Here is a 23,012-nt window from a genome sequence, read left to right as displayed (position 1 = left end):
AATCCTCTATGTCACAGTATAGAGATTCCTTGAAGTGTCAGAGGAAAAGAAAAATAGAAGAAGGAGGTAGAAGAATTCGAACTTGATGAGATAGAGTTCGAATTGTGCATTAAGAAGGAGTAGCACTCCATAAATAGAAGGATGTGAGAGAGAGGGAAGTGGATTTTCGAAAATTAAATTAAGAAGATTTAAAAAATATTTTGAAAAATTGATTGATAATTTTCGAAAATTGAAAGTGGAAAAGAAATCAAGTGATTTTTGAAAAAGATTTTGAAATTAGAAGTTAAAAAAAGATTTGATTGAAAACTATTTTGAAAAAGATGTGGTTGAGAAGATATGATTGGTTTTAAAAAAAATGTGATTGAGAAGATATGATTTGAAAACAATTTTAAAAGATATGTTTTGAAAATAATTTTAAAAGATTTGATTTTGAAAATTAGTGACTTGCCTAACAAGAAAAGATATGATTCAAACATTAAACCTTTCTCAACAGAAAAGGTAACAATTTTGAGATGTTCAATCAAATCATTAATTGTTAGGAAGTATCTTTTGAAAAAGGAAAGAAATTGATTTTGAAAACATTTGATTGAAAAGATATGATTTGAAAAAGATTTGATTTTGAAAAACTTTGAAAACTTGAAAAAAAAATTGATTTTGAAAACAAAATCTTCCCCCTAGCACCATCCTGGCGTTAAACGCCCAGAATGGTATACATTCTGGCGTTTAACGCCCAAAATACTACCTCTTTGGGCGTTAAACGCCCAACCAGGTGCCCTGGCTGGCGTTTAAACGCCAGTCTGTCTTCTTCACTGGGCATTTTTGAATGCTCAGCTTTTTCTGTATAATTCCTTTATGTATGTTCTGAATCTTCAATTCTTGGTATCATTGACTTGAAAAGACACAAATTAAAAATATTTTTGGATTTTTAATAATCAAAATGCAACAAGAATGAAATAACAATGCATGCAAGACACCAAACTTAGCAGTTTGTATACTACTGACACTATATAAAACACAAAAACACTCAAGCCAAAAGAATTCAAAGATCAAAACAAAGAAATACATGCATGGATTCGAAAAATATAACAAAAACATGCATTTGACACCAAACTTAAGATGATACTCTAGACTCAAACAGGAAATATTTTTTGGATTTTATGATTTTGTAATTTTTTTTTTTGTGCTTTTTCGAAAATTATGTAGAAAAAGAAAATAAAGGTATCAAAATTCTTAATGAGAATTCCAGGAATCATGCAATGTTAGTCTAAAGCTTTAGTCTAAAGGAATTAGACATAGCTAGCTAAGCTTCAGCATGACATTGCATTCAAGAGCTAAATTGATGATGATCAATCAGCTTTGGTGATGATAAGAACATCACCTTGAAACACTAGAATTCATTCTTAAGAACTCTGAAGAAAAATAATACCTAATCTAAGCAACAAGATGAACCGTCAGTTGTCCATACTCAAGAACAATCCCCGGCAACGGCGCCAAAAACTTGGTGCGCGAAATTGTGATCACTACAACTTCACACAACTAACCAGCAAGTGCACTGGGTCGTCCAAGTAATACCTTACGTGAGTAAGGGTCGATCCCACGGAGATTGTTGGTATGAAGCAAGCTATGGTCATCTTGTAAATCTTAGTCAGGCAGACTCAAATGGATATGGTGATGAACGAAAATAACATAAAAGATAAAGATAGAGATACTTATGTAATTCATTGGTAGGAACTTCAGATAAGCGCATGAAGATGCCTTCCCTTCCGTCTTTCTGCTTTCCTACTGTCTTCATCCAATCCTTCTTACTCCTTTCCATGGCAAGCTCGTGTAGGGTTTCACCGTTGTCAGTGGCTACCTCCCATCCTCTCATTGAAAGCGATTGCATATGCCCTGTCACGGTCATAGCGGAATTCATCTGTCGGTTCTCAATCAGGCCGGAATAGAATCCAGTGATTCTTTTGCGTCTGTCACTAACGCCCCGCCCTCAGGAGTTTGAAGCACGTCACAGTCATTCAATCATTGAATCCTACTCAGAATACCACAGACAAGGTTAGACCTTCCGGATTCTCTTGAATGCCGCCATCAGTTCTCGCCTAAACCACGAAGATTCCGGTTAAAGAATCCAAGAGATATTCACTAGAGCCTCGAATGCTTGTAGAACAAGAGTGGTTGTCAGTCACTTTGTTCATAGGTGAGAATGATGATGAGTGTCAATCATCACCTTCATCAAGTTGAAGAACAAGTGATATCTTGGACAAAGAACAAGCGGAATTGAATAGAAGAACAATAGTAATTGCATTAATACTCGAGGTACAGCAGAGCTCCACACCTTAATCTATGGTGTGTAGAAACTCCACCGTTGAAAATACATAAGAACAAGAGTCTAGGCATGGCCGAATGGCCAGCCTCCCAAAGAGGGTTCAATCATCAAAACATGATCAAAAGATCCAAATACAATAGTAAAAGGTCCTACTTATAGAAAACTAGTAGCCTAGGGTGTACAGAGATGAGTAAATGACATAAAAATCCACTTCCGGGCCCAATTGGTGTGTGCTTGGGCTGAGCAATGAATCATTTTCGTGTAGAGACTCTCCTTGGAGTTAAACGCCAGCTTTTATGCCAGTTTGGGCGTTTAACTCCCAATTAGGTGCCAGTTCCGGCGTTTAACGCTGGAATTTCTTGAGGTGACTTTGAACGCCGGTTTGGGCCATCAAATCTTGGGCAAAGTATGGACTATTATATATTGCTGGAAAGCCCAGGATGTCTACTTTCCAACGCTGTTGAGAGCGCGCCAATTGGGCTTCTGTAGCTCCAGAAAATCCACTTCGAGTGCAGGGAGGTCAGAATCCAACAGCATCTGCAGTCCTTTTGAGTCTCTGGATCAGATTATTGCTCAGATCCCTCAATTTCAGCCAGAAAATACCTGAAATCACAGAAAAACACACAAACTCATAGTAAAGTCCAGAAAAGTGAATTTTAACTAAAAACTAATAAAAATATAATAAAAACTCAACTAAAACTACCAAAAACATACTAAAAACAATGCCAAAAAGCGTACAAATTATCCGCTCATCAATACACCCATCAAATTACGCAATATACTCCCAAAAATTAGTTAGAGAAGAACTAGAACAACAAGAACAGTAACACGTAGAATAACTAAGAAGAACAGTAAAACCTAGAACCAAGAATAACAATAAAATCTAGAACAAGTAGAACATTAAAAATTGTAAAATGAGACCTAGAACAAAAAGAACAGTAAAACCTAGAAGAACGTAGAAGAACAGTAAAACCTAGTTCTTCGATTTCGAAATGTGAAAAATATACAAGATGAGTAAAATAGTAACGTACCTTGAGTAATATATCTTCGTTTTTTCTGGAGATTGTTGATAGAGAGTTCTATCTTGTGTTGATGGAGAGTTCTAATCTTTGCGACGAGTTCTATCTCTGCAGTTTACAATGTTGCTCGAAAATGGACGGTTTGTGTTTTCTTCGAAAGGTTTAGAGAAGTGGAAGAATGCGCCATTAAGGAGCGCTTTTCGTGAAGCGCAACCGTTGAGTGGCGCGCGTGTATTTTACGCTCCATTCAAAGTGAGTGACTGCACATGTGAATGAAGTCTGAGCTGAGAACTTGTAAAACTTGTAGGGCCTTTTTGCTTGTATGTGTAGCAGGCCCGATTTTTTTATTACGATTGGATGTTTCTTATTCCTACACCAGTGACAAGAACAATGGCACACCACAAAGGCAGTGATGTGGCGGTCTGCATGAAAGAGAAGGCTGACACTATGAGAGAAAAGGTTGACGACACTGTGTTTAGAAAGCGGTTAATTTACTAAATTCTTATTATTCAAAAACGTAATTAATATCAAATTAATCAAATTCTAATTTTTAAAAATAATTTAAAATTAATAAATATTAAATGGAGTTGTTTAAAAGAGTTGGTTCCTAGGCTTTATCATTATTCAAATCAATAAAAAAAGAAAATCTTCCTATCACAAGATGGTCCAACCCACAATATAGATAATTCAAGTGAAGAATTTAATATGTGGAAAGTGACTGAAACAAAACATGCCTATGCCTTTTGGGACATAATATCTAGAAGCTGCTGCGGAAAACCCTCGTTTGCCTTGCATGCGCAGCACTACTTTCTCTAGTGATCATACAGATAACATGCATTGGGATGGAAGAGACCCTTCCATAGCTTTATTTTGGGTTCTAGCTAATAATAATTGCTAAGCATTTCAACCTTTATTCAATAATTATTTATTATTGCTTTTTTGTCTCTCTCTGTTCTTCAGATTTGATCTACATGTCTACGTTATTAACTTATTGTTGTCGTTGCTTTTGTCTCAAATTTGGTTTTTATATTATTCTTCATGTATGTTGCTTTTGGCTTCTGATCGATTTGGTGCTTTCTGTGTACTTTCGTTGTTGCTTTCTTGTCTCCTCTATATGCTGTTTCGGTATACAAGTTGACCAAGTAGAGAATTTAGTTTCCTCTTTTTTCACATGTTGCTAAAATTAAACATGGACTATATTAAAATGCACTAAATTTAGAAGCACGTATCCATCTAAATTGAGAATATTGCTGCTTAAAATAATGAGCCAAAGTTATTAGAGACGAATATTAACCCAGTATAGGGTTTAGGTTCCATATCTCAAAGCGTAAAATCCAGCCAATAATTACTTGTAATAAGATACATACTATAGTCACTTCAGAATATGATATATATACATCCTTGTATCTCAGAGTAACTGCTAACTATACAAAATTCAATTTAATATAGTATAGGAAAATTACCGTACTTGACTTTTATTTTAAACTAGAAATATGTTATTTTTATACTTAAAAATGGGGTGATGCCCTACCCAAAAAACAGTTTGGGGCGTATATTCATGTTAAGGAAGCTGAAAGCAGAAACAGAAACAGAGCATAGGGTTGTGATGGAATCTCATGTAAAATGTACATACACATATACCACAGTAAGGCTTATATACTAACCGTGTTACATCCTAAATCATGAAAGACTAACTGATATAACAAACATATATAGCTTCCTAACTGACCTCTAACTAACTCCTTTTATCATTTATAGAAATTTTCAATAGTTGTGAAGGCACAACTTAACAGTGAGCGACAATTGCATTAATTGTGATTGCATTAATTGTGATGGCACAACTTAAGGTAAAAATACAAACATTGAAGCATTAATTGATCATAAAGTGAAAGGGATTCGAACTACTATATGTTACGTTTGATCAAAATGCTGAAAGAACTATGAACATCATTAATCAAGGGTCTAACTTATTATGCACAGGCCTCCGTCTTCGAGGTAGAGAATAATCCTCATCAGACCACCAATTAGGACCCTGCTTTTGCCTTTCATGTCCGTTGAGTCCCTCTGATCCTGCAATTTTCATACACAAATCTTGAACCCAATGAAACCAAACTAGAAATAAACACACAAGTAAACTACCTGGAGGGTTAGGTCTGGCTGAAAATGTTAAATATTGGCTTAGCAACATGAAGAAAACAATTACTCTAAGTAACCGCGAAAACTTCATGTTAAAGCCTTTTTCTCCATAATACTATATCCCTGTCCTTCAACTCTTAGGAAGAATCCATAACCATAATGCTTGGTTTTTATAACTTAGATCTCAAAGGTGAATGTGGCTCCCGCTGAGGTGAGAATAGTATTGTCGGTTTGGTGCTGTGTGCGTGACATGTTTTTTGGGGTTGGTATCTCTTTTTGTTTCTTTCTATCCTAAAGGCTAAAGAGCCACCAACTTTTCAGAAAGGCTAACATCAATGTTAATATAGATTTAATCACGTGGTCCATAGCCTTAAAATAGAGACATTCAAGAGTAATTCAGGCATGTCAAAAAATCTGGGAATAATAATGGTAACTACAAAATTAAAAGTTCTTCCTTGTGATAATATTACAAGAGAATTAAGTGTCGTCGTAATCAAGTTGGGTTAGTCTAGTGGTTAGTTTACTAGTTCACTTAAGCAAATGTCAAAAATTCGAATCGACAAACTCTTAAATTGAGTTCTGATCTACGACATATTACTCATTGACCTGCCGGACTGAGAGATATAGTGGGAAATCAAAATTAAGTGTCATAAGACTAGTACTATTTTAAATGTGAAAATAATTTAAAAGATTGTCTTTTGGTTTAAAAAGTCAAACTGATGTTTTTACAACTTTATAAACTCAAAATGTTATTATCTCCACATAAGTTCCAATGGGTGGTTCTTGCATGTGAAAAGAAAAACCCTAATGTAATGCATGACACATATGATAGGATAAAATGCATGTCGTCATTGACATATATGTACATGTACATTATATGGATATGTACATAAATTCTCTTTGGTACCATCATCACTAGCTACTTGACACATGGCACTCTAAAACTTTTTCTCTTTAATCTTTAATATTAAGAGATTAAGAGATGTTATCTATTTAGAATCTTTTGAGCTAGCTAGTAAGAGATCAGCAACTTTGTTTTTGCTGTTCTTTGAATCAAATTAACCTCTGCCAGTCAGTTCCAAAGTTATGATCTTTGTTCTTTGAAACATGCTGAAACTATTTTTCAAGGTTATGAAATTAATTTAGTTTCTCGAATTGTAACGGGTGATGTAAGTTTTCCTTGGGTGATATTTGTTTGTAAAAATTAGCTTGAATAACCTAAAAAAAATTTCAATTTTAGGGGGGCTATAATTATTGAAATTTATTTCAAGAACTAAAATGAGACGTACATGGTACAAACACCTTTAACGATCAAATAAGCACTTACAGGGAAAAAAAACAAAAACAAAAACAAATCGGGGTCCTATTTTTATCATTCGACCCATGAATATCAGACTAAATACTCAATGTACAGAAGTTACAAAAAGGCTTCATTAATATAGGTATGTTTAAGATTCATATAGGTTTTCTTCGGAAAAAAAAAATTAAAGAAATGGATAAAAGATCTTCATAAATTTTAATCATCAACGGAAATAAAACCTTAGCATGCTCGATCAACAAAGAAAATTTGAACTGAGATGTGGTAATTTAGTGCATAAGCTTGTATAGATATCTCAATTATTCCATGTGGATTTACAACAGATATATAAAATTTTCGCTAAATGTAAAAATTTTTTAATTCTAGAATTCGAATCACATTTGTGGTCACCTCAAAAGTTCCTACCAGAAAAGTGGAAGTTTTTCTTACGAAGCACTGTTAAATGGCTCCTTATCATTGTAACAAAAGTCCCACACAGCTTCCATAGCTTCCTTGGCAGCTTCTTCAGAACAATAGGGATTTCCTGATAATGACTTCATAACTCTTCTTCTGATACATTTCTTCAAATTTCATTCCAATTATTCAGCATTGAATAAGTTCCAGTAAGCAAAATGTATAAATGATGATAACAATAACAATAATAATATATTCTGTGCTTTCATTTAACAGCAAGGGAGCAAAGACGATGGTTAAACCTTATATATAAGTTATGCAACAATGTAGTTTGTCATTTTAATGAACTTCAGAAAATAGAAAATACAGTTCTTTCCTCCATCAGTGGATGAATCAGATATAAAGGAAAATGTTTTAAAGGTGGTGTAGCAGTTTTTTCTTTTGGGATTTGACTATTTTGGCTCAAGAACTAAGCTTGTCTCATTAGTGCTTTTTCCATCTCCAAGGCTCAAACTCGAGATCAGAGACCAATGAGCTTACCTACCACTCAACTAAACTGCTGTTGGTGTTTGTTTAGAAGTTTAATTTTGCTTTCATGAATAATTTTAACTTTTATAGAATATTTGCGTGTTTTTGAATCCATTTCTACTTTAGGCACAAGAATAAGAGTAGCTCATAATTTAGAGACCAAAGATCACCATTGTCTCAAAAGAATAGAATAGTTTGCAGTAATCACTACATATTCTTCAAATGGGAAAATCAATTTACATTCAGCTTTTCTACATAAATGCCTGAGCAGAAAAGATGCAATGGAGATGTTTAGTAGATGCCATAAAGAACAGTTAAACTCCATTTATAATAAAAAAATTTATGTAGGTATATAAGATCTGATCTTGCTCTTCAGCCAAACAGTTTGATGAATGGGATTCAAGATGGCAATCTAAGATTTAGCAATAGATGCCGGACATCAGAGAGAATTTAAATTTTCAAGTAATTACTTAATAATCAGCAGGGAAAAAAGCATATATTTCTTTTTAGTTTCCTACTTGTCTTTATCTTCAATGAAGTCCTATGATTAGGGACATAAACTATATAAACACACTAACATTGAATTACCTATTACATTCTAACTTACTAAACAACTCAACAACAAACTCGACTTCAATCAGTTTAGGGAAAAGCCACCTGTGTATGCATAAATTCTTCTCATGTCATCAGATATAGATGATTTCAGCTGCCAGGCGATTCTGGAGAATTTAGATTGCTATTTTCTAATTTTAAAACAATAAAGTATAAACTATATGTAATAATTAGTGACCAAAAAATGTCTTAAGATACTACTAAGGGGACTGAAGGAATTATCTTCCAGTGTATGATATCTGTGGACTCCACCATGAAAAAGCATATAATTAAAAGTATTCTGAACTTTACTGTCACTACTGATATAGAAACAAACTACTCCCGTTTAAGTCTATCAAATATTACACTCTACCAGTGAAAATCTGCTGAAGTTCATGTTTATGTTTGAAAAGATTCAACTAAGATAAATGTTTGAATTAATGAAAAAAGAAAAGAAACAGGACATACCGGTTCATGCCTTTGTATACCCATAAAACCTCGTAGAAGTTCCCGTTTGAAATGACAATCACCACTTAGATGACCAGCTCTTATCTGTTTCTCATAACCAGAGACATATTGATTAAAGGAAATTGGGGTATTAAAAGTTTGTTAAACTAAATACAGATTATTTAGCAGATAGTTAGATTATAACCTCACTACAAGCATGGTGAGCACAGTTAGACCAATCCAAGTTGGCAGCACGACAGTCATCAAATGCATGAATTAGTTCATGAATCAGAACTTGGTTAACCTCATCTTCAGAGCTTATTTGATTGCTGCACAGCACTATCTGGGACAAGGGAAATTGAATGAAGAAACTTAATATTAGTAAAAGGCAAACTTCAATTGCCTTAAAAAATGGGGAAATCGGCGACCTCTCCTTATAATCAAACTATCAAGCAACAAACAACAACAATAACAACAATGAAGCTTTGTCCCAATAGCATGATTTCATTCTAATCTTTGATCCATACCATAATATTCAACAAGGTTTAGTGTTGGCTATTGATGCCTAACACAGTTATGGTCTCTTATTCTGGTGCAGTACAAGCTATGTAAATTTTGCAATAAAATATAAATATAGGCTTAACAAAATGAATGAGCATAATATTTACATCAATAATAAGGTATACTATGATTATAATGAACATCTATTTTCTTCATTGTGTTCTAAATCAGCTCGTTAAGAAAATGAGTAAACTTCCTTGACTAATCAACGGTATATTTTTAACAATAATTAAGGCAAACTTCCTTCCCTAAACAATTATGTACCCTGGATGTTCATTGGTTTGATGAATCAAAGAGAAAGAAAGAGTGAAGGTTGAGAGAGAGAAAATGAGCTCTTCTTATTTTTTTGAAAATTTTTCTAAATGTAAACCTAAAAAAATATTTGTTAAATGGTTACACCTTATGTACTCTTTATGTACTCTTACTACAAAATTAATTATTGTTAATGAAAAATAATCTAGGTAACACAACCAAAGGGAAAAAAAAAACAAAAAACAAAAAAGAAAATCTAGCTCATATATGTTAAAGGAAAGTTTCAATGTGTTGGGCAAACCAAAAATTTAAAATGCATTTCTCAACTAGTAGGAAAATTCAGAAAATAAATGTTCAAATTGGTCTCTTAAATTTGGGGCGAGTCAAATTAACATCCGAAGTTTCCATAAAATAAAAATAGTCCGTAGTCTAGGTTCCACTAAACCACTTCTTCATCATTCACAGCTATCATGGAAATGACATTGTTTTGTTTCATCGCAATTTTGAACATTTAACGGTTGAACCCTTATCAAACGTACTAAAAGATGAAGGAGATAAATACCCCTTTTCCCTGAGTGTAACCACCGGCTGTTTGCGTCTCGCAATTGACAGCTTTGAAAAAATTATCGCCCACACCACACCCAGCTTTCTCCAAATGTTCCCTCAAAAATCTGACTAATGGAGCTGGCAAAAATAAATAAATAAATAAATCAGATGATACTGTTTTCTTTCGAATCCCAACAAATGAATGCTTATTATTCGTACGAAATTGACTTCACGAAACCGTTAATGGAAAAAGCGTAAGGAGCACTAAAGCTAAAATATAAGAGGGAAGAAATTGAGGTGTTTAACATTTGAGGCTCCTTTGAATCATGCCCTGGCACTCTTCCACGGTTATGCCGTCATTGCAAGATGAGTCAGAGCCAGTGGAAAAGTCCGTCATCCAGAGTAGTTGTACTACTTTCACATAGAGGTATTAAATGAGTGTTTTACAGTGATGTGAGAGTACGAATTTAGACAGCGCGGATCTGGACAAAGGGACGGCAGCAAAATGAGGGGAACGCGGAGGCGAGAAGATGTTAACGGCGAAGGGGAAGACACGTGATGGATGAAAAAGACGATGATGAAGAGAGATGGAAGAGAGCAAAAGACCGACGATGCTGGGCTAAAGGGACAAAACTAAAATTAGATACCCAAGTCCGTGAAAATTTGTATAGTTGTATGCACTTGTTTCATAACAACGGAGAAGCTTCTATGGTGGAGAAAGTATCTTCTGGCCCTTAAAGGATTTGGATACTTTTTGAATTGTAAAAAAATTTTGGGCTCTACTAAAATTTTGTAATGGAGCATTAAGATCATCTGTGGTGATGTACCATATAGATTATAATGTAAATTGCAATTTGAAAAAGGCAACTGAAATTTAATTGAAAACGTAGTTGGGTCCTTCAATGAAATTGGGCCCAACATTTCTTATTTTCCAAGGATGTGGTATACATGGTCAACTTGCATATTCAAAAACTCTCTCCAAATGTAGACTCCAACTATGAAAATGAGCAGATGACCAATCTCTAACCATTCAAATTTCAAAATAAAATCTGACCAAAAAAATTTCAAAATAAAAGACAACAAATTTTGAAAATAATCTCTCAAACAAAACTGGACATATTTCTATATTATGACTATTCTATCTATTATTTGGATCAGTACCATTGTTGTTAAGAGTATTTAAATACTAAAAAAATATTTGAATACATAAAAAAAATATTATTGACAAAAAAAGGACACCTCGAATATTTAAGTAAAAATTCAAAAATTTTTCATTATATACCGGTTATAATGACAATATATTTATTACTAAATTAATAAATTTTATTTAATTTTTAAAATTTTATCCTTAATCATAAAATTTGTCAACAGGTTAAAATTTAAAATTTTGTAACAAGTTAAAATATTAAATATAAATTAACATTATTATATTCACAATAAATTTATATCGATTAAAGTACATGTTATTTAATTTTTATGGGACGAAAATGTACCTTATAAAAATGACATCCTCTCTGTATTTAAGTCAAGTACTCTAGTTTCATATAAATAAAGATTATAATTTTATTACATACCTTAATCGAATTATTTTATTTTTCACAACTATATTCATTAAATTATTAAACTTTTTTCTTCTTTTTGGTAGAAGTCTTAAACTTTTACTATTAAACTCCTTTTTTAAATCCATGCTTACAGGCCCATCCCAACACTAAACTATTAAACTCTTCGTTTTTTATGGGAAAAATTTAAACTCCACCCACCTGGACCAGACCAACCAATCTAAAGCTCCACTAGTATTAATTTTTTTTGTCAATTTTATAGTGTTTATGATTTGGTGCTTAAATTTTATCTAACTTTTTTTTACAGTAAATTTTAAATTTTTAAATTAAATATTAATTTTTAACTTTTTTTAATAAATAAGCACGGAACATAGCATTCACCATTTTTTTCATTTAATTCATTTCAAACGCAACTGTCACTTCAAATAAATACCTGCCCGTTTCAATTTTTCAACCAAAACCCAAGATCTTTACTCTCCTTACTAACACTATCCAACTCAACATATTTATACTTGATCTCTTAGGCATGTTTTCAATTAGGGTCCATCTAGTATACAGATATGTTTTGGTACAGATTTACAGATTTTTGTTTTTTATTGATTTAAAAGTGTATCACTAAAAGTGTTACTTAAAGAAAAAAATGTTACCCTTAATCGTTAACTTGGCTCTGATACCAATTTTTAATTTCTGGCTTTTCTTTTAATTTCTTTTTCGAAATTTCTATTAATTCTTCATATTTTAAGTTTATAATTTGTATAGGTACTTTATTTAAAGGATTTTGATAAAAAGTATTGACCATTTCTACTATTTCTCTTGCAGTTATTACTAGTCTTTGATGTTTTGATTCATAACTTTTCAATCTTGTTTTAATTTATAATATTCTTTTTTGCATGGATTATTGTATATAAAATTTTTTATCTGTTTGTCTTTTTCTTTAATATAATTTCTCAAATCTTCAATAACTTCTTTTATTTCTACATTTTCTCCTGTTTCTAAATATCTGTTTAATTTTTCAATTTCATTCTCCATTTTTTCTTTCAACAGCTTTAATTCTTTTAAGTCATAATATGGTTTTTCAGGCATTTATAAATTTTTTAAGTTTAATTCCAACTTGTTTATATTTATTCTTATTTCTATCCTTTTTATTATAAGATCATCAATTTCAATCTGAAGATTGTTTAATTCCCTTTTATACTCCTTTATTTTACCTTTTAATTTTCTCGTCCTATTTCTTTTTATTTTATTTTCTGATTTTTCAATCTTTTTATGCTTCATTATTTATTTTAAAATTTCTGCAAACTCTATCATTGATTCATCATTATTTTCTAAAGATTCTATTAATTTCTCTAGCTCTTCAACTTCTCTTTTCAACTTGTCATAGATTATTTTTAGGGCTTCAAATGCTCTTTGATTTATTTCAGAAAACTGTAAATAATTCAAACGATTTTTTCTTTCAAATAGCTCTTGTTTCTTGTCTTGATAAGTTACATATATTTCTTCTTTATTTATTGTCATAATTTAGTGTTTAGGGTTTCATTTAATTTTTCGACCTTTTTTGTTAGTTCTTTTATTTCAGAATTTTCTTCTTTAATTTTTAACTTAGATAAACTTAAAGGGCTATTAATTTTAGATTCTCTTATTTGAAAATTCGATGAAACTAATTTGCCTGATGGTTCTTTTAATAATAGAACTGGGTTTTCAATAGCTTTATATTTTGGTATTTCTGTTTTTACAATTTTCTGAAATAATTCATCAACATAAATTCTTTCTCTGTTTTTAAATATTATACTATGATGGCTATTTGTTAAAGCATAATTTATTGCATATGTAATTGAAAATGGTTCATCATCTTGTTCCATTAGATTCTTTCTGTGAAATTTATAAGCTAAGCTTATAGATCTTCCAAGATTTTCAGTTGATAAAGGTATAGCGTATCCAAGATGGGCATTGAATTTAACATTTACGTTTGCCAAGTTTCCATGAACAATTCCAATTATTTGATCTATTGGGTCATCAGTAATTCTTTTATCACAGATTGCTAAGCTTATTGGTGAATTGATTCCTTTCATATATGTAGATTTAATTAAGACTTGTATAGTACTAATATGAATCCATCCAATTTTAGATCTCTTTTGTTGATCCTTAATTTTCTCAATCTGTTTACTCAATTCTTCATCATTTATCAAAGCTATTTCAAGTTCTCCATTGGCGGATTTTATCTTTATAGGGGCTTCAAGTTGAATTTTTCCATAGTATATTATATTTTTTCTATTAAAAACTTCTTTTAAAAGATTTTGTTTATTAAAATTTTTATTTGATTTAAGATTTAATTCTGTTTTTAGAACAGCCTGTTTTTCATTATCTAATAAGGCAGATAATCTATAATAATCAGATTCTTCCGTTAATTCTAAACTTTCTAAATAATTCATAATTAAGAGATTAGGATAAAGGCGTACCTTTCTGGAGAAAAACTTCCTTTATTTAGTATATTTTACATAAGATGTTTTTATCTTCAGAGGGGAGATTATAGATATTAACTCCAGATGGAAGTTTAAAACTATTTTTTCCTAAGGGAATTCTTTTTTCAGACTACAAAATCGCCTCGGCAGCTTTCTCCTTGCTCTCCTAGCATATGAGTACTCTTAGCCTCCTGCTTTCTGTTTTCTGATGCCTTCTACAATTGCCTAAGCAACCTATTTATAATGGTTGGGTCTGATGGACAATTCCCATCCTTACCCTTCTTATGACGTCATTGCTTACGTCATTGTTTATTATCTTGCACCAGCTACATTGTTGGTGCTCTATGACCTAAGCGCTTACGTCACTATGCAATAATGTTGAGAGATGCTTCAGATGTGCTGTCCTCCTCTTTCATTATATGACCTTCAGATGCGTTGTCTTCTTCCTTTATCATGTGGGTTGATTCCGTTTTATTATTGCTTTCTTCAGATAACTCTGAGACACATAGCTGGCACTTGTGGTCTTCTCTGTCTTTTATCAAATAGCAGAGATTCCTCTTTATCCCTTCGGGGAGCTTTTCTAAGAATCCAGATAAGTTGTAGAATGCTGATTCAAATTCCATTAAGAGTCTCATCTCTCTTTCTTCAATTTCATTCTTTTTACTGGACACAAGCAAAGTATTTCTGCTTTTATAATTGATTCTTGTGTGAGATTCCCTTGTTATCTTTTGAGTTCTTTCGAAGACCATTGCTAGTGTGCTGGCTAGTCTTCCTTCATGACTGTAGATTGTTAAATCTTGAACTTGATTAATTGGTTGAAAATTTCCTGGGAAGATGGATATGAAGATTACTTGATGTGCTGGAACCAAGCATTCTTCTTCTTCATTAAAAATAGGTTGACTATTCGTAAATTTTAGGGATATATCCCTTGGATTTACGTTGTCAATCATATTTTTAAATCTCTTTACTGCATCAATGAATCCTGCAGGAAACTCACTAATAATTTTCAAATCATTAAAAATTAAAATTGTATCAATTAATCCATACTGGAAAAACTGATAGGTGTCAGATGGGGAAGCATCTGGAAATATAACCAGCTTTGTTAGCTGTTCTTTGGCAATAGGATAATATCCCAGGATTGCCCTTTTTTCTTCAGTTCAATTTAGGACTATGTTAAGGGTTTCTCTGAGATTTGATCTACAGACTCTTTTCTTTTCCTTGATTTCAGCTCTTGTAGGAATGTTTCTTATTATTCCTGTTCTCTGGGTTTGAATTGGAGCTTTATCTGCTCTTTTTAGGGTTTGCTCTGAATGAAGAGCTTCATATTCCCTGAAGGATTCCTTTGCTTCTTCTAGTGTTAAAAATCCTCCTTTATGAATTATCCTTGATTGATGTGTAAATGGTGCTGCTTTTTCCCAGGCATCATATACTCCTTTCATGGGGCCATTATAAATTACATAATATTTTTTATCTTGGGTGGATTTTTTGATAATTTCAACAATTGTTTTATTTTCTGGAATTTTTTCTTCACCTGATTTGTCCACCACGCTTAGCTGGCTGAACTCTGATGGTTTTGGTTGTTGTGTTGATTTCATTGCTTCGATGGCCTTCTTGAGGGATTGGATCTGTGTCCTTATTTGCTGACAATGCTTGCATTTTTCGAGTTCTTGTTCGTATTTCTGAATTTCTTGATCTAATGCGTTGTAGACGAACTCCATTCTCTTGTTAATGTATCTGCAATAACATTTTTGTCACCCTTAATATATTCAATTTTTATTGGATATTGTAACAAAAATAATTGCCATCTTACCAATCGTCCATGATTATAATCAACTTTTAAATTATATCGTATAAAACCTGTTAGGTAACTTGAATCTGTCCTTAATGTAAAAGCTCTGGGTAGTAAATCAATTTTCCATTTCTTAAGAGATTTAATTGCTGCTAGAGTTTTCTTTTCATGAGTGGTATATCTCTGTTCTGTTGGAGTAAAAGTCCCTGAAATATACCTGCAAAGTAATTCCTTTGGGGAATATTTAGAATCTAATGATTCTTTTTCTTGTTCCAAACTTTTTATAGCTTTCTTAGCTTTTAGACATCCTGACCAGGTTATGTCTGAAGCATCTGTTTCTACTATTAAGTAGTCATTTTCTTCTGGAATATAAAGTTCTGGAAGTTTTTCACAAAGTTCTTTAATTCTTTGAATTTGCATACTATCTTTTTCATCCCATTTCCATTCTTTTTTAGTACTTATTTTTGGAAATAAGCTTTTAGTGTATTCTGTTATATTTTTTAAAAATCCTTGATCGGAAATATAATTTATACACCCTAAAAATCTTTGTAATTGTTTTCTATCTTCTATTTTATTAGGAAATAAATTTACCTTTTCTAGAACATTTGATTGAAGTTTTAGCTTACCTTGAATAGATAGAATTAATCCAAGAAACTCTATTTCTTGTTTTGCTATTCTTGCTTTCTTTTTGCTAAGAACTAATCATTTTTCTTTACATCTTTCTAAAACTATTAATAATTTTTGAAGATGATCTTCTTTATCCTGTTTTGTAAAAATTAGTATATCATCAATGTACACTAAAACAAATTCATTTAATTCTTTTAGATTTTCTTCCATAAATCTTTGATAAATACCTGGGGCTTGTTTTAATCCGAATGGTAATACATTCCATTCATAGAGAAACACATTTGTTGATTCTTTTGTTGGGCAAGTAAAAGCGGTTAATTTCTTTGTTTCTTCGTCTAAACGAAGTTGCCAATACCCTGATTTTGCATCAAGAGATGAAAACCAAGTTGCTCCTTTGATTTTTTCTAAAATAGAATCTTTTCTTGGAAGTTTATGAGCATCACCAATAGTTGCTTCATTCATCTTCTTATAGTTAATAACCATTCTTCGTTTTCCCCTTTTAATTTTATTATTGTTTTCGACATAAAAGGCTGGAGCCGCATGAGGACTTTTACTTAATCTTATAATTCCTTTTTCCAAAAGATCTCTACATTCTAATGAAAATTCTTCTCTATCTCTTGCGGAATAAGAAATTTTATTTGGAACATTTATCTCTTTTGTAGGATCTTTTAATTTAATACTTACTAATTCGTTATTTGTATTTTTAATATCTAAAGGATTTTCAGCACAAATTTCATCCAAAAGTTCTTCTATCTTTATTTCAAGATTATTTTTTGGGATATTTATCTGAAAGTATAGATTTAAATAACATGTCTCTAATATAGAGAATATTTTAAATTTTAAGATCTTATCTATAGTAGTAGTTGGTATTTTTATACGTTTTGATTTTTGATTTATTGAAGAATCGTGTGGAGCTTTTAAAACTATATATGTTAATTCTTAAATGAATGGATGATATAGCTTTAAAAAGTTATTTCCTATGATAAAATCCATTCCAGAATCTAACATATATATTGATGGAACAATGAACCTATAATTTTGAATAAAAATTTCAACCATCTCTGCTTTTTGGTCAATTTTATGTATTGATTTGTCAGCTATTCTAACTCTTAATGGTTTCTTTAATTTTTTCCAATCAAGTTTTATACTTGAACTAGCAAAGCATTGTGTTGCTCCAAAATCTATGAAAGCATTTATAAAATTTTCTGTTATTTTTATAGTAATAAATGTAGCATTATTACTCAGCCTCTGAGTCTGTTTCCGAGACATATTCAAAAATATAGTCTAAGTTATCATCCGATTCTTCTAATGGTTCCATGAAACAAGACTTAGCAATTTCTATTTGTTTAGTAAGATCCTTTTTATCCTTCTTTTTCGGGCATTCATTTGCATAGTGTCCTTCTTCTTGGCAATACCAACATTTACAATTTTCTTTTTTATTCGGGCAATAGTTATTTCTTTGTCATTTATTTTTATTGTTATTTTCCTTTCTAAAATATCTCTTTTTTCTCCAGTTTGGATAGTATTTTCTTTTTCTAAATTGATATTTTCTTTTTCTTTGAAAATTTTTATTAAGACCATATTTTTGAGATATCTCTTCATTATCCTGACAGCAAATTCTAATTATATTTGCAAATCTTTTTTGAGTTGCTTCTTGCATACAACGTTCTTTTATTTCCTCTCTTATTGCAGAGGTTGCTCCACCAAAATTATTTTCAATTGTCCCTCTATTTATTTCTCTTATAAATCTTCCCATTATAAATTCATTAGCAGGATATGGAAGTTTTGTTATATACATACTAAGATAATGATTTTTATCTTCTTCTTTTAATTTGTAATAATGTATTCTATATTCACATATATAAGACTCCACATTACATAAATCATATATCTGAATATTAGCTAAATGATTTTTTGCTTCTTGATATTCTTTATTATAGACTTCTTGTCTATGATCTATAATATTTTTTCCAAAAAATTCTTTGTATAGAATCATCATTATATATAATATCTTATCATAAGCTGATATTTTTGTTTCTAATTCTTCTATTATTTGGTTTTCTATTGATGTCATATAATCTCTTATAGTTCCTTTAGTATGAAACCCTATGTAATTCCAAATGTCTCTTCCAGACAATTTACTAAGCTTTGGATTAGTAAAGGCTTCTAATAAGATGGAGTTCAACCAATTTTCGAAAATTTCTTTTTCATTCTTTTTACAGTCTAAATCGAGCATTCTATCTCCTTCCATTTCCTGGATTTTAGGGATGTATTTTGATGGTATTTTTGTATATTTTGAATCTTTATTTATAAACCCTTTTTTAAAGGCATAATTATGAAAACCTGTTTTCCATTTAAATTGAGATTGATTATCCTTAGATGTTCCAGCTTCATTTTTTACTTGTATTGGAATTGCTGGTTCTTCGTCACTTGAGTAATCTAGGATGTGTTCTTCATTTTCTATATTTTCAGAACTTACTAATTCTTCTTCTATTTGAAATCCCTGTTCCATAACATTATTTTCTTGAGCCATTTTTAATTGTTTAAAAAGCATTGTAACTTCTTCTAATTTTTCTTCAATATTCATAATTTTAGCGGTGGTTTTACTTTTAAATCTGTTATGTTGATTATATTTTGAAAATTTTCTTCTTTGGAATTTTCTTTTTTCTTATTTCTCTGAAATTTTATGGATACTAATATTTCTTCAAGCATGTCTACTATAGAATTTAATTGTGGGTTAAAGGTATGATAAAGATGTGATGAATCATTTCCATGGTAACATTTTTTAGGAATTCCGTGTGAGAAATAAGTTTTTTCAAGTTTTTGAAGTCTTTCAATAAAACTTATAGTAAAATAAAGATTTTGAGAAAAAATTATTTTGTATTGATTTTAAGAATTCGGTGTCATTACAGTTAACATTAGTTAAAATTATTAATTTTTGATCTATTAATTTTGATAACTTAATTATTTCTTCTCTTAAATCTTCTAATTTACTTTATGAAGAGTTACGATTTTAAATAAAAAGTGTGGCTTTAGGATGTGTGATATGGGTTTTGCCACGTAAGCACATCTATAAATTTAGATCCGTACCCTAAAACTTCCTTTTCAATTATTAAAAAAACAGAGGTAGAATGAAAACCTGGTCCTTTGCTGTCCGGCTCTTATCTTCACCACATAATAAGAATCTTCTAGTAAAGATCTTACAGCACTATATTCAACTTTTCTCACCATAGTCAATTCCTAAAAAAATAACTATAAGTCTATAAGTGAATATCTATATTCTTGTATCTCATAAATTAAGTAAATTACTAAAATACATAAGGTTATATTGCTCGGTAAAAATGACTAAATTTTCAAAAAGTGATTCTGAAATTCACACCAAACATGGCATGGATTCAATTTTTCAGATGTTAATTGCATTATTATTGTCTCTGAAATTGATTTTTAGATATTATAATAATTTTTTAACTTCTTTTCAGCAATAATTTAACAAATGAAATGATGAATTGACATGCCAATATCACATTAAATACTATTGCAATGATTATATAACGTGGTAATAATATTTAGATTGTAACTCAGTGTGGTTTCTGTCCCGTTTATAATCCCAATTGAGATATCAATTTAAGATTATAAAGTGAAAGACAAGGTGTTTATTTATAATAGAGAGAATAGTGAATAATAGAGGATAGTGTAATGTAGAAATATGATAGACAATATGTTTATTCAACTAATTCACTTGTGTAAGTTTTGTAGAAAAAAAATTTTTTATAGGAGATTACTAGCTATAGTTTCATTAAGACCATTTGAAAGAGGGTTAGTTCCACCAAGAGTGGAGTTATTCACTTAGTTTGTCCTGATAGGTAGGATGAATGCAAAAAAAAGGGTAAGCCGATTTAGGATTATCAGTCAGGAAGATAACATTTGTGTTTTATGTAATAAAAATGTGGAACTTGTAACACCCTACCATACAGAGTCTTATGCTTAAGTCATAATTCAGAGATGGCAAGGTATTACGACCTCTAAAATAAAATTTAGTACATATAGTAGTATGAATGATTGATTATAACTAGGAGCCTTTGTAGAAAAAGAGGTAAACAAAAAACCGCAACTCAAAGGCGCAACACTCCGATCGATAACGTAACGAACAAGGATAAACCAACGCGAGATTATATATATATACAAAAGAGTGTCAAAAACAGGAATATCAAGGCTCAAAATCCGGCTGCGAAGATAACCGGTCCGAGCATAACAGTATATACATATGATAGAATAAGGAAAACCCCAAGGTAAACCCAAAGGGACACAAATACATAAAACCTATTCTTCAAAATTCTCCCATAAAAGGAGTCATCACAGTTCGTATTATTTAATGGAGATAAAAGTATCTAAACAAAACATATAAACCAAAAATAGCCCCGAGAACAAAGGATCTTCGCAAATATAGAAGTCTCCAGCATGCCTCAGCGGGAAACCTCACGTCCTGCATCTGAAAACCACAAAATCCGCATGGGTGAGAACCAGAGGTCCCCAGCATGGTAACAGCTTCCACATATATAATACATAATAATGGAGGAAAGCCGAAGGCAAATCCTAGAACTTCCTCCAGATAATATCAAAGCTTATAAACAAGCTAAACCGTATAAGGGCATCTGACTAAAGATTCTTCAGTCTAACTAATACTTCCCTTTCCAATTCCTTCAAACCTCCCAACCACCAGCAGGAGTATATTATAGCAAACACAGATATATCAAACAAAGAATATACAAATAGTAGCAGTTAAGACATTTAGACAATTAGCAAGTAATATGCAGTCAAATAGGCAATCTCAAACAATTCACATAGTATGCATATGATGAATGCCTGTCCCTAGTGGCCGATGATATCATCTTGTCGGTTATAGAGCCAACCCGACAAGTCCTGGTCGCTAACCATTGGACTGTCCCTCTGTCGTGCATCCCCAAACTCGAGTTATACTCGTTATAAACTTGATCATAAACATGATCCATATCCTTCACCCTCACTGGTGAATATTTACGGGGGTTCGAGCTCATCCGGGCCTTTCACAGTGCCCGGCCACACTTACAACATAGGGTTAACAGAGCTTCGAGTCTCAACCTGGAGCACGTGGTGGCTAGCCACTGCTACTACCCAAGGAAACTCGTACTCAGATAGTGGAAGTGCAATTTCACAATTATCAATAATTCAGCATCAACGTGCATGAATTCTCATCCATGGATCAACATCCATACCAGCCATTCCGGCTCACGGTTCAATCCAGAACCAGCCAACAATCATAGCATACACAGCTATTCCGGCTCATGGTTAGATCCATAACCAGCCATTTCATAAACAATTACAGCCTTTCGGCCCATGGCATAACAAACACTTCCACCACCATCCTCCGCATCTCACATAATCATCTTGATCCTCATTGATCATACATTTTCCCCTTGCTTCACTCGCAAGTTATCACATTCACTAGCCCCTTTCTAATAGCTAGGCATATTATGATGATTTAAGACATGAATGGTGAGATCGGAGGCTTAGAAGTATGAGATTTGGCTTTTAAAACTCAAAAATCAACTTTGGGATGAAAACAGGGCCACGCGTACGCGCACTCCACGCGCACGCGTGGATGGCCTCAAAAACTCATCGACGCGCAAGCGTCATGCACGCTAACGCGTGGATTCCAAACTTGCCCATCGACGCGCACGCGTCAACCTCGCGTACGCGCGGGTGTTCTCGTGCCCCAGGCACAACACCGGCACAGTTCTGGCATAACTCTCGGGAAAATGGCTGGGCATTGGGTGCAGCACAATCGGCGCGCACGCGCACATCACGCATACGCGTGGATGGCACTTTTCGGAAGATCGGCGCGTACGCGCCAGGTGCGCCCACGCGCAAGGGGTCATTCTGCTAAAAATTTTCTAAGTTAAAAACTGCAGAATTCACAGACTTACTCCCCAATCTTCCAACGGACATAACTTCCTCATTTTAAATCATTTTTCGTCCGTTCTTCGAACGGCACGGACATCCCGGATCCAATTTCATTTCTAAAAAGATTTGGTACAAAACAGAGATCCGTAGTCCAAGTTATGTCCCGCCAAAGTATGCCCAAAAACCATATTTTCATACAAAACCACAAAGTGCCATTTTCAAAACAAACCATTTTCAACCCTTTTTAAAATCAATCAAAACATGCCAATTTCATCCCTTTTCTTTGAAATCAATCAAATTATATCAAATTCAACATCAAGCCTCCTCAACTCACACATTGACACATTACCACAATATACAAAATCACTATCTCGTCATTTTAGCCCACTTCACCCAAGTGGCTCAAACTCAAACATATTGACATATCATATACTAATCCTCATGCCAATTCTCAACAACATCAATTCCAATAAATCATCATTGTACATAATCAACATCATACTCACCATCAACATGGTTCAACCCAC

General features: G+C 32.3%; 1 protein-coding gene across 2 annotated transcripts; it reads right to left on the bottom strand.

Annotated features, from left to right (window-relative positions):
• Positions 1 to 5,160: 5,160 nt before the first annotated feature.
• Positions 5,161 to 10,804, bottom strand: LOC130936676 (mitochondrial inner membrane protease ATP23). Of its 2 annotated transcripts, none has more exons than XM_057866796.1 (5): positions 10,418 to 10,804; positions 10,128 to 10,249; positions 8,958 to 9,095; positions 8,774 to 8,857; positions 5,161 to 5,409 (listed from the first exon to the last, which is right to left on the bottom strand). In XM_057866796.1, exons 1-5 carry the CDS (start codon positions 10,506 to 10,508, stop codon positions 5,302 to 5,304), a joined length of 543 nt encoding a protein of 180 aa, XP_057722779.1. In that variant the 5' UTR covers positions 10,509 to 10,804; the 3' UTR covers positions 5,161 to 5,301. The 2 variants fall into 2 exon arrangements, with proteins under 2 accessions (XP_057722779.1, XP_057722778.1); XM_057866795.1 differs by lacking the exon at positions 5,161 to 5,409 and adding an exon at positions 7,056 to 7,353 and having other exon boundaries at positions 10,418 to 10,777.
• Positions 10,805 to 23,012: the final 12,208 nt, after the last annotated feature.

Source organism: Arachis stenosperma, chromosome 6 (assembly GCF_014773155.1).
Source record: "Arachis stenosperma cultivar V10309 chromosome 6, arast.V10309.gnm1.PFL2, whole genome shotgun sequence".
NCBI lineage: Eukaryota > Viridiplantae > Streptophyta > Magnoliopsida > Fabales > Fabaceae > Arachis > Arachis stenosperma.
This window is presented reverse-complemented; position numbering and strand designations above follow the sequence as displayed.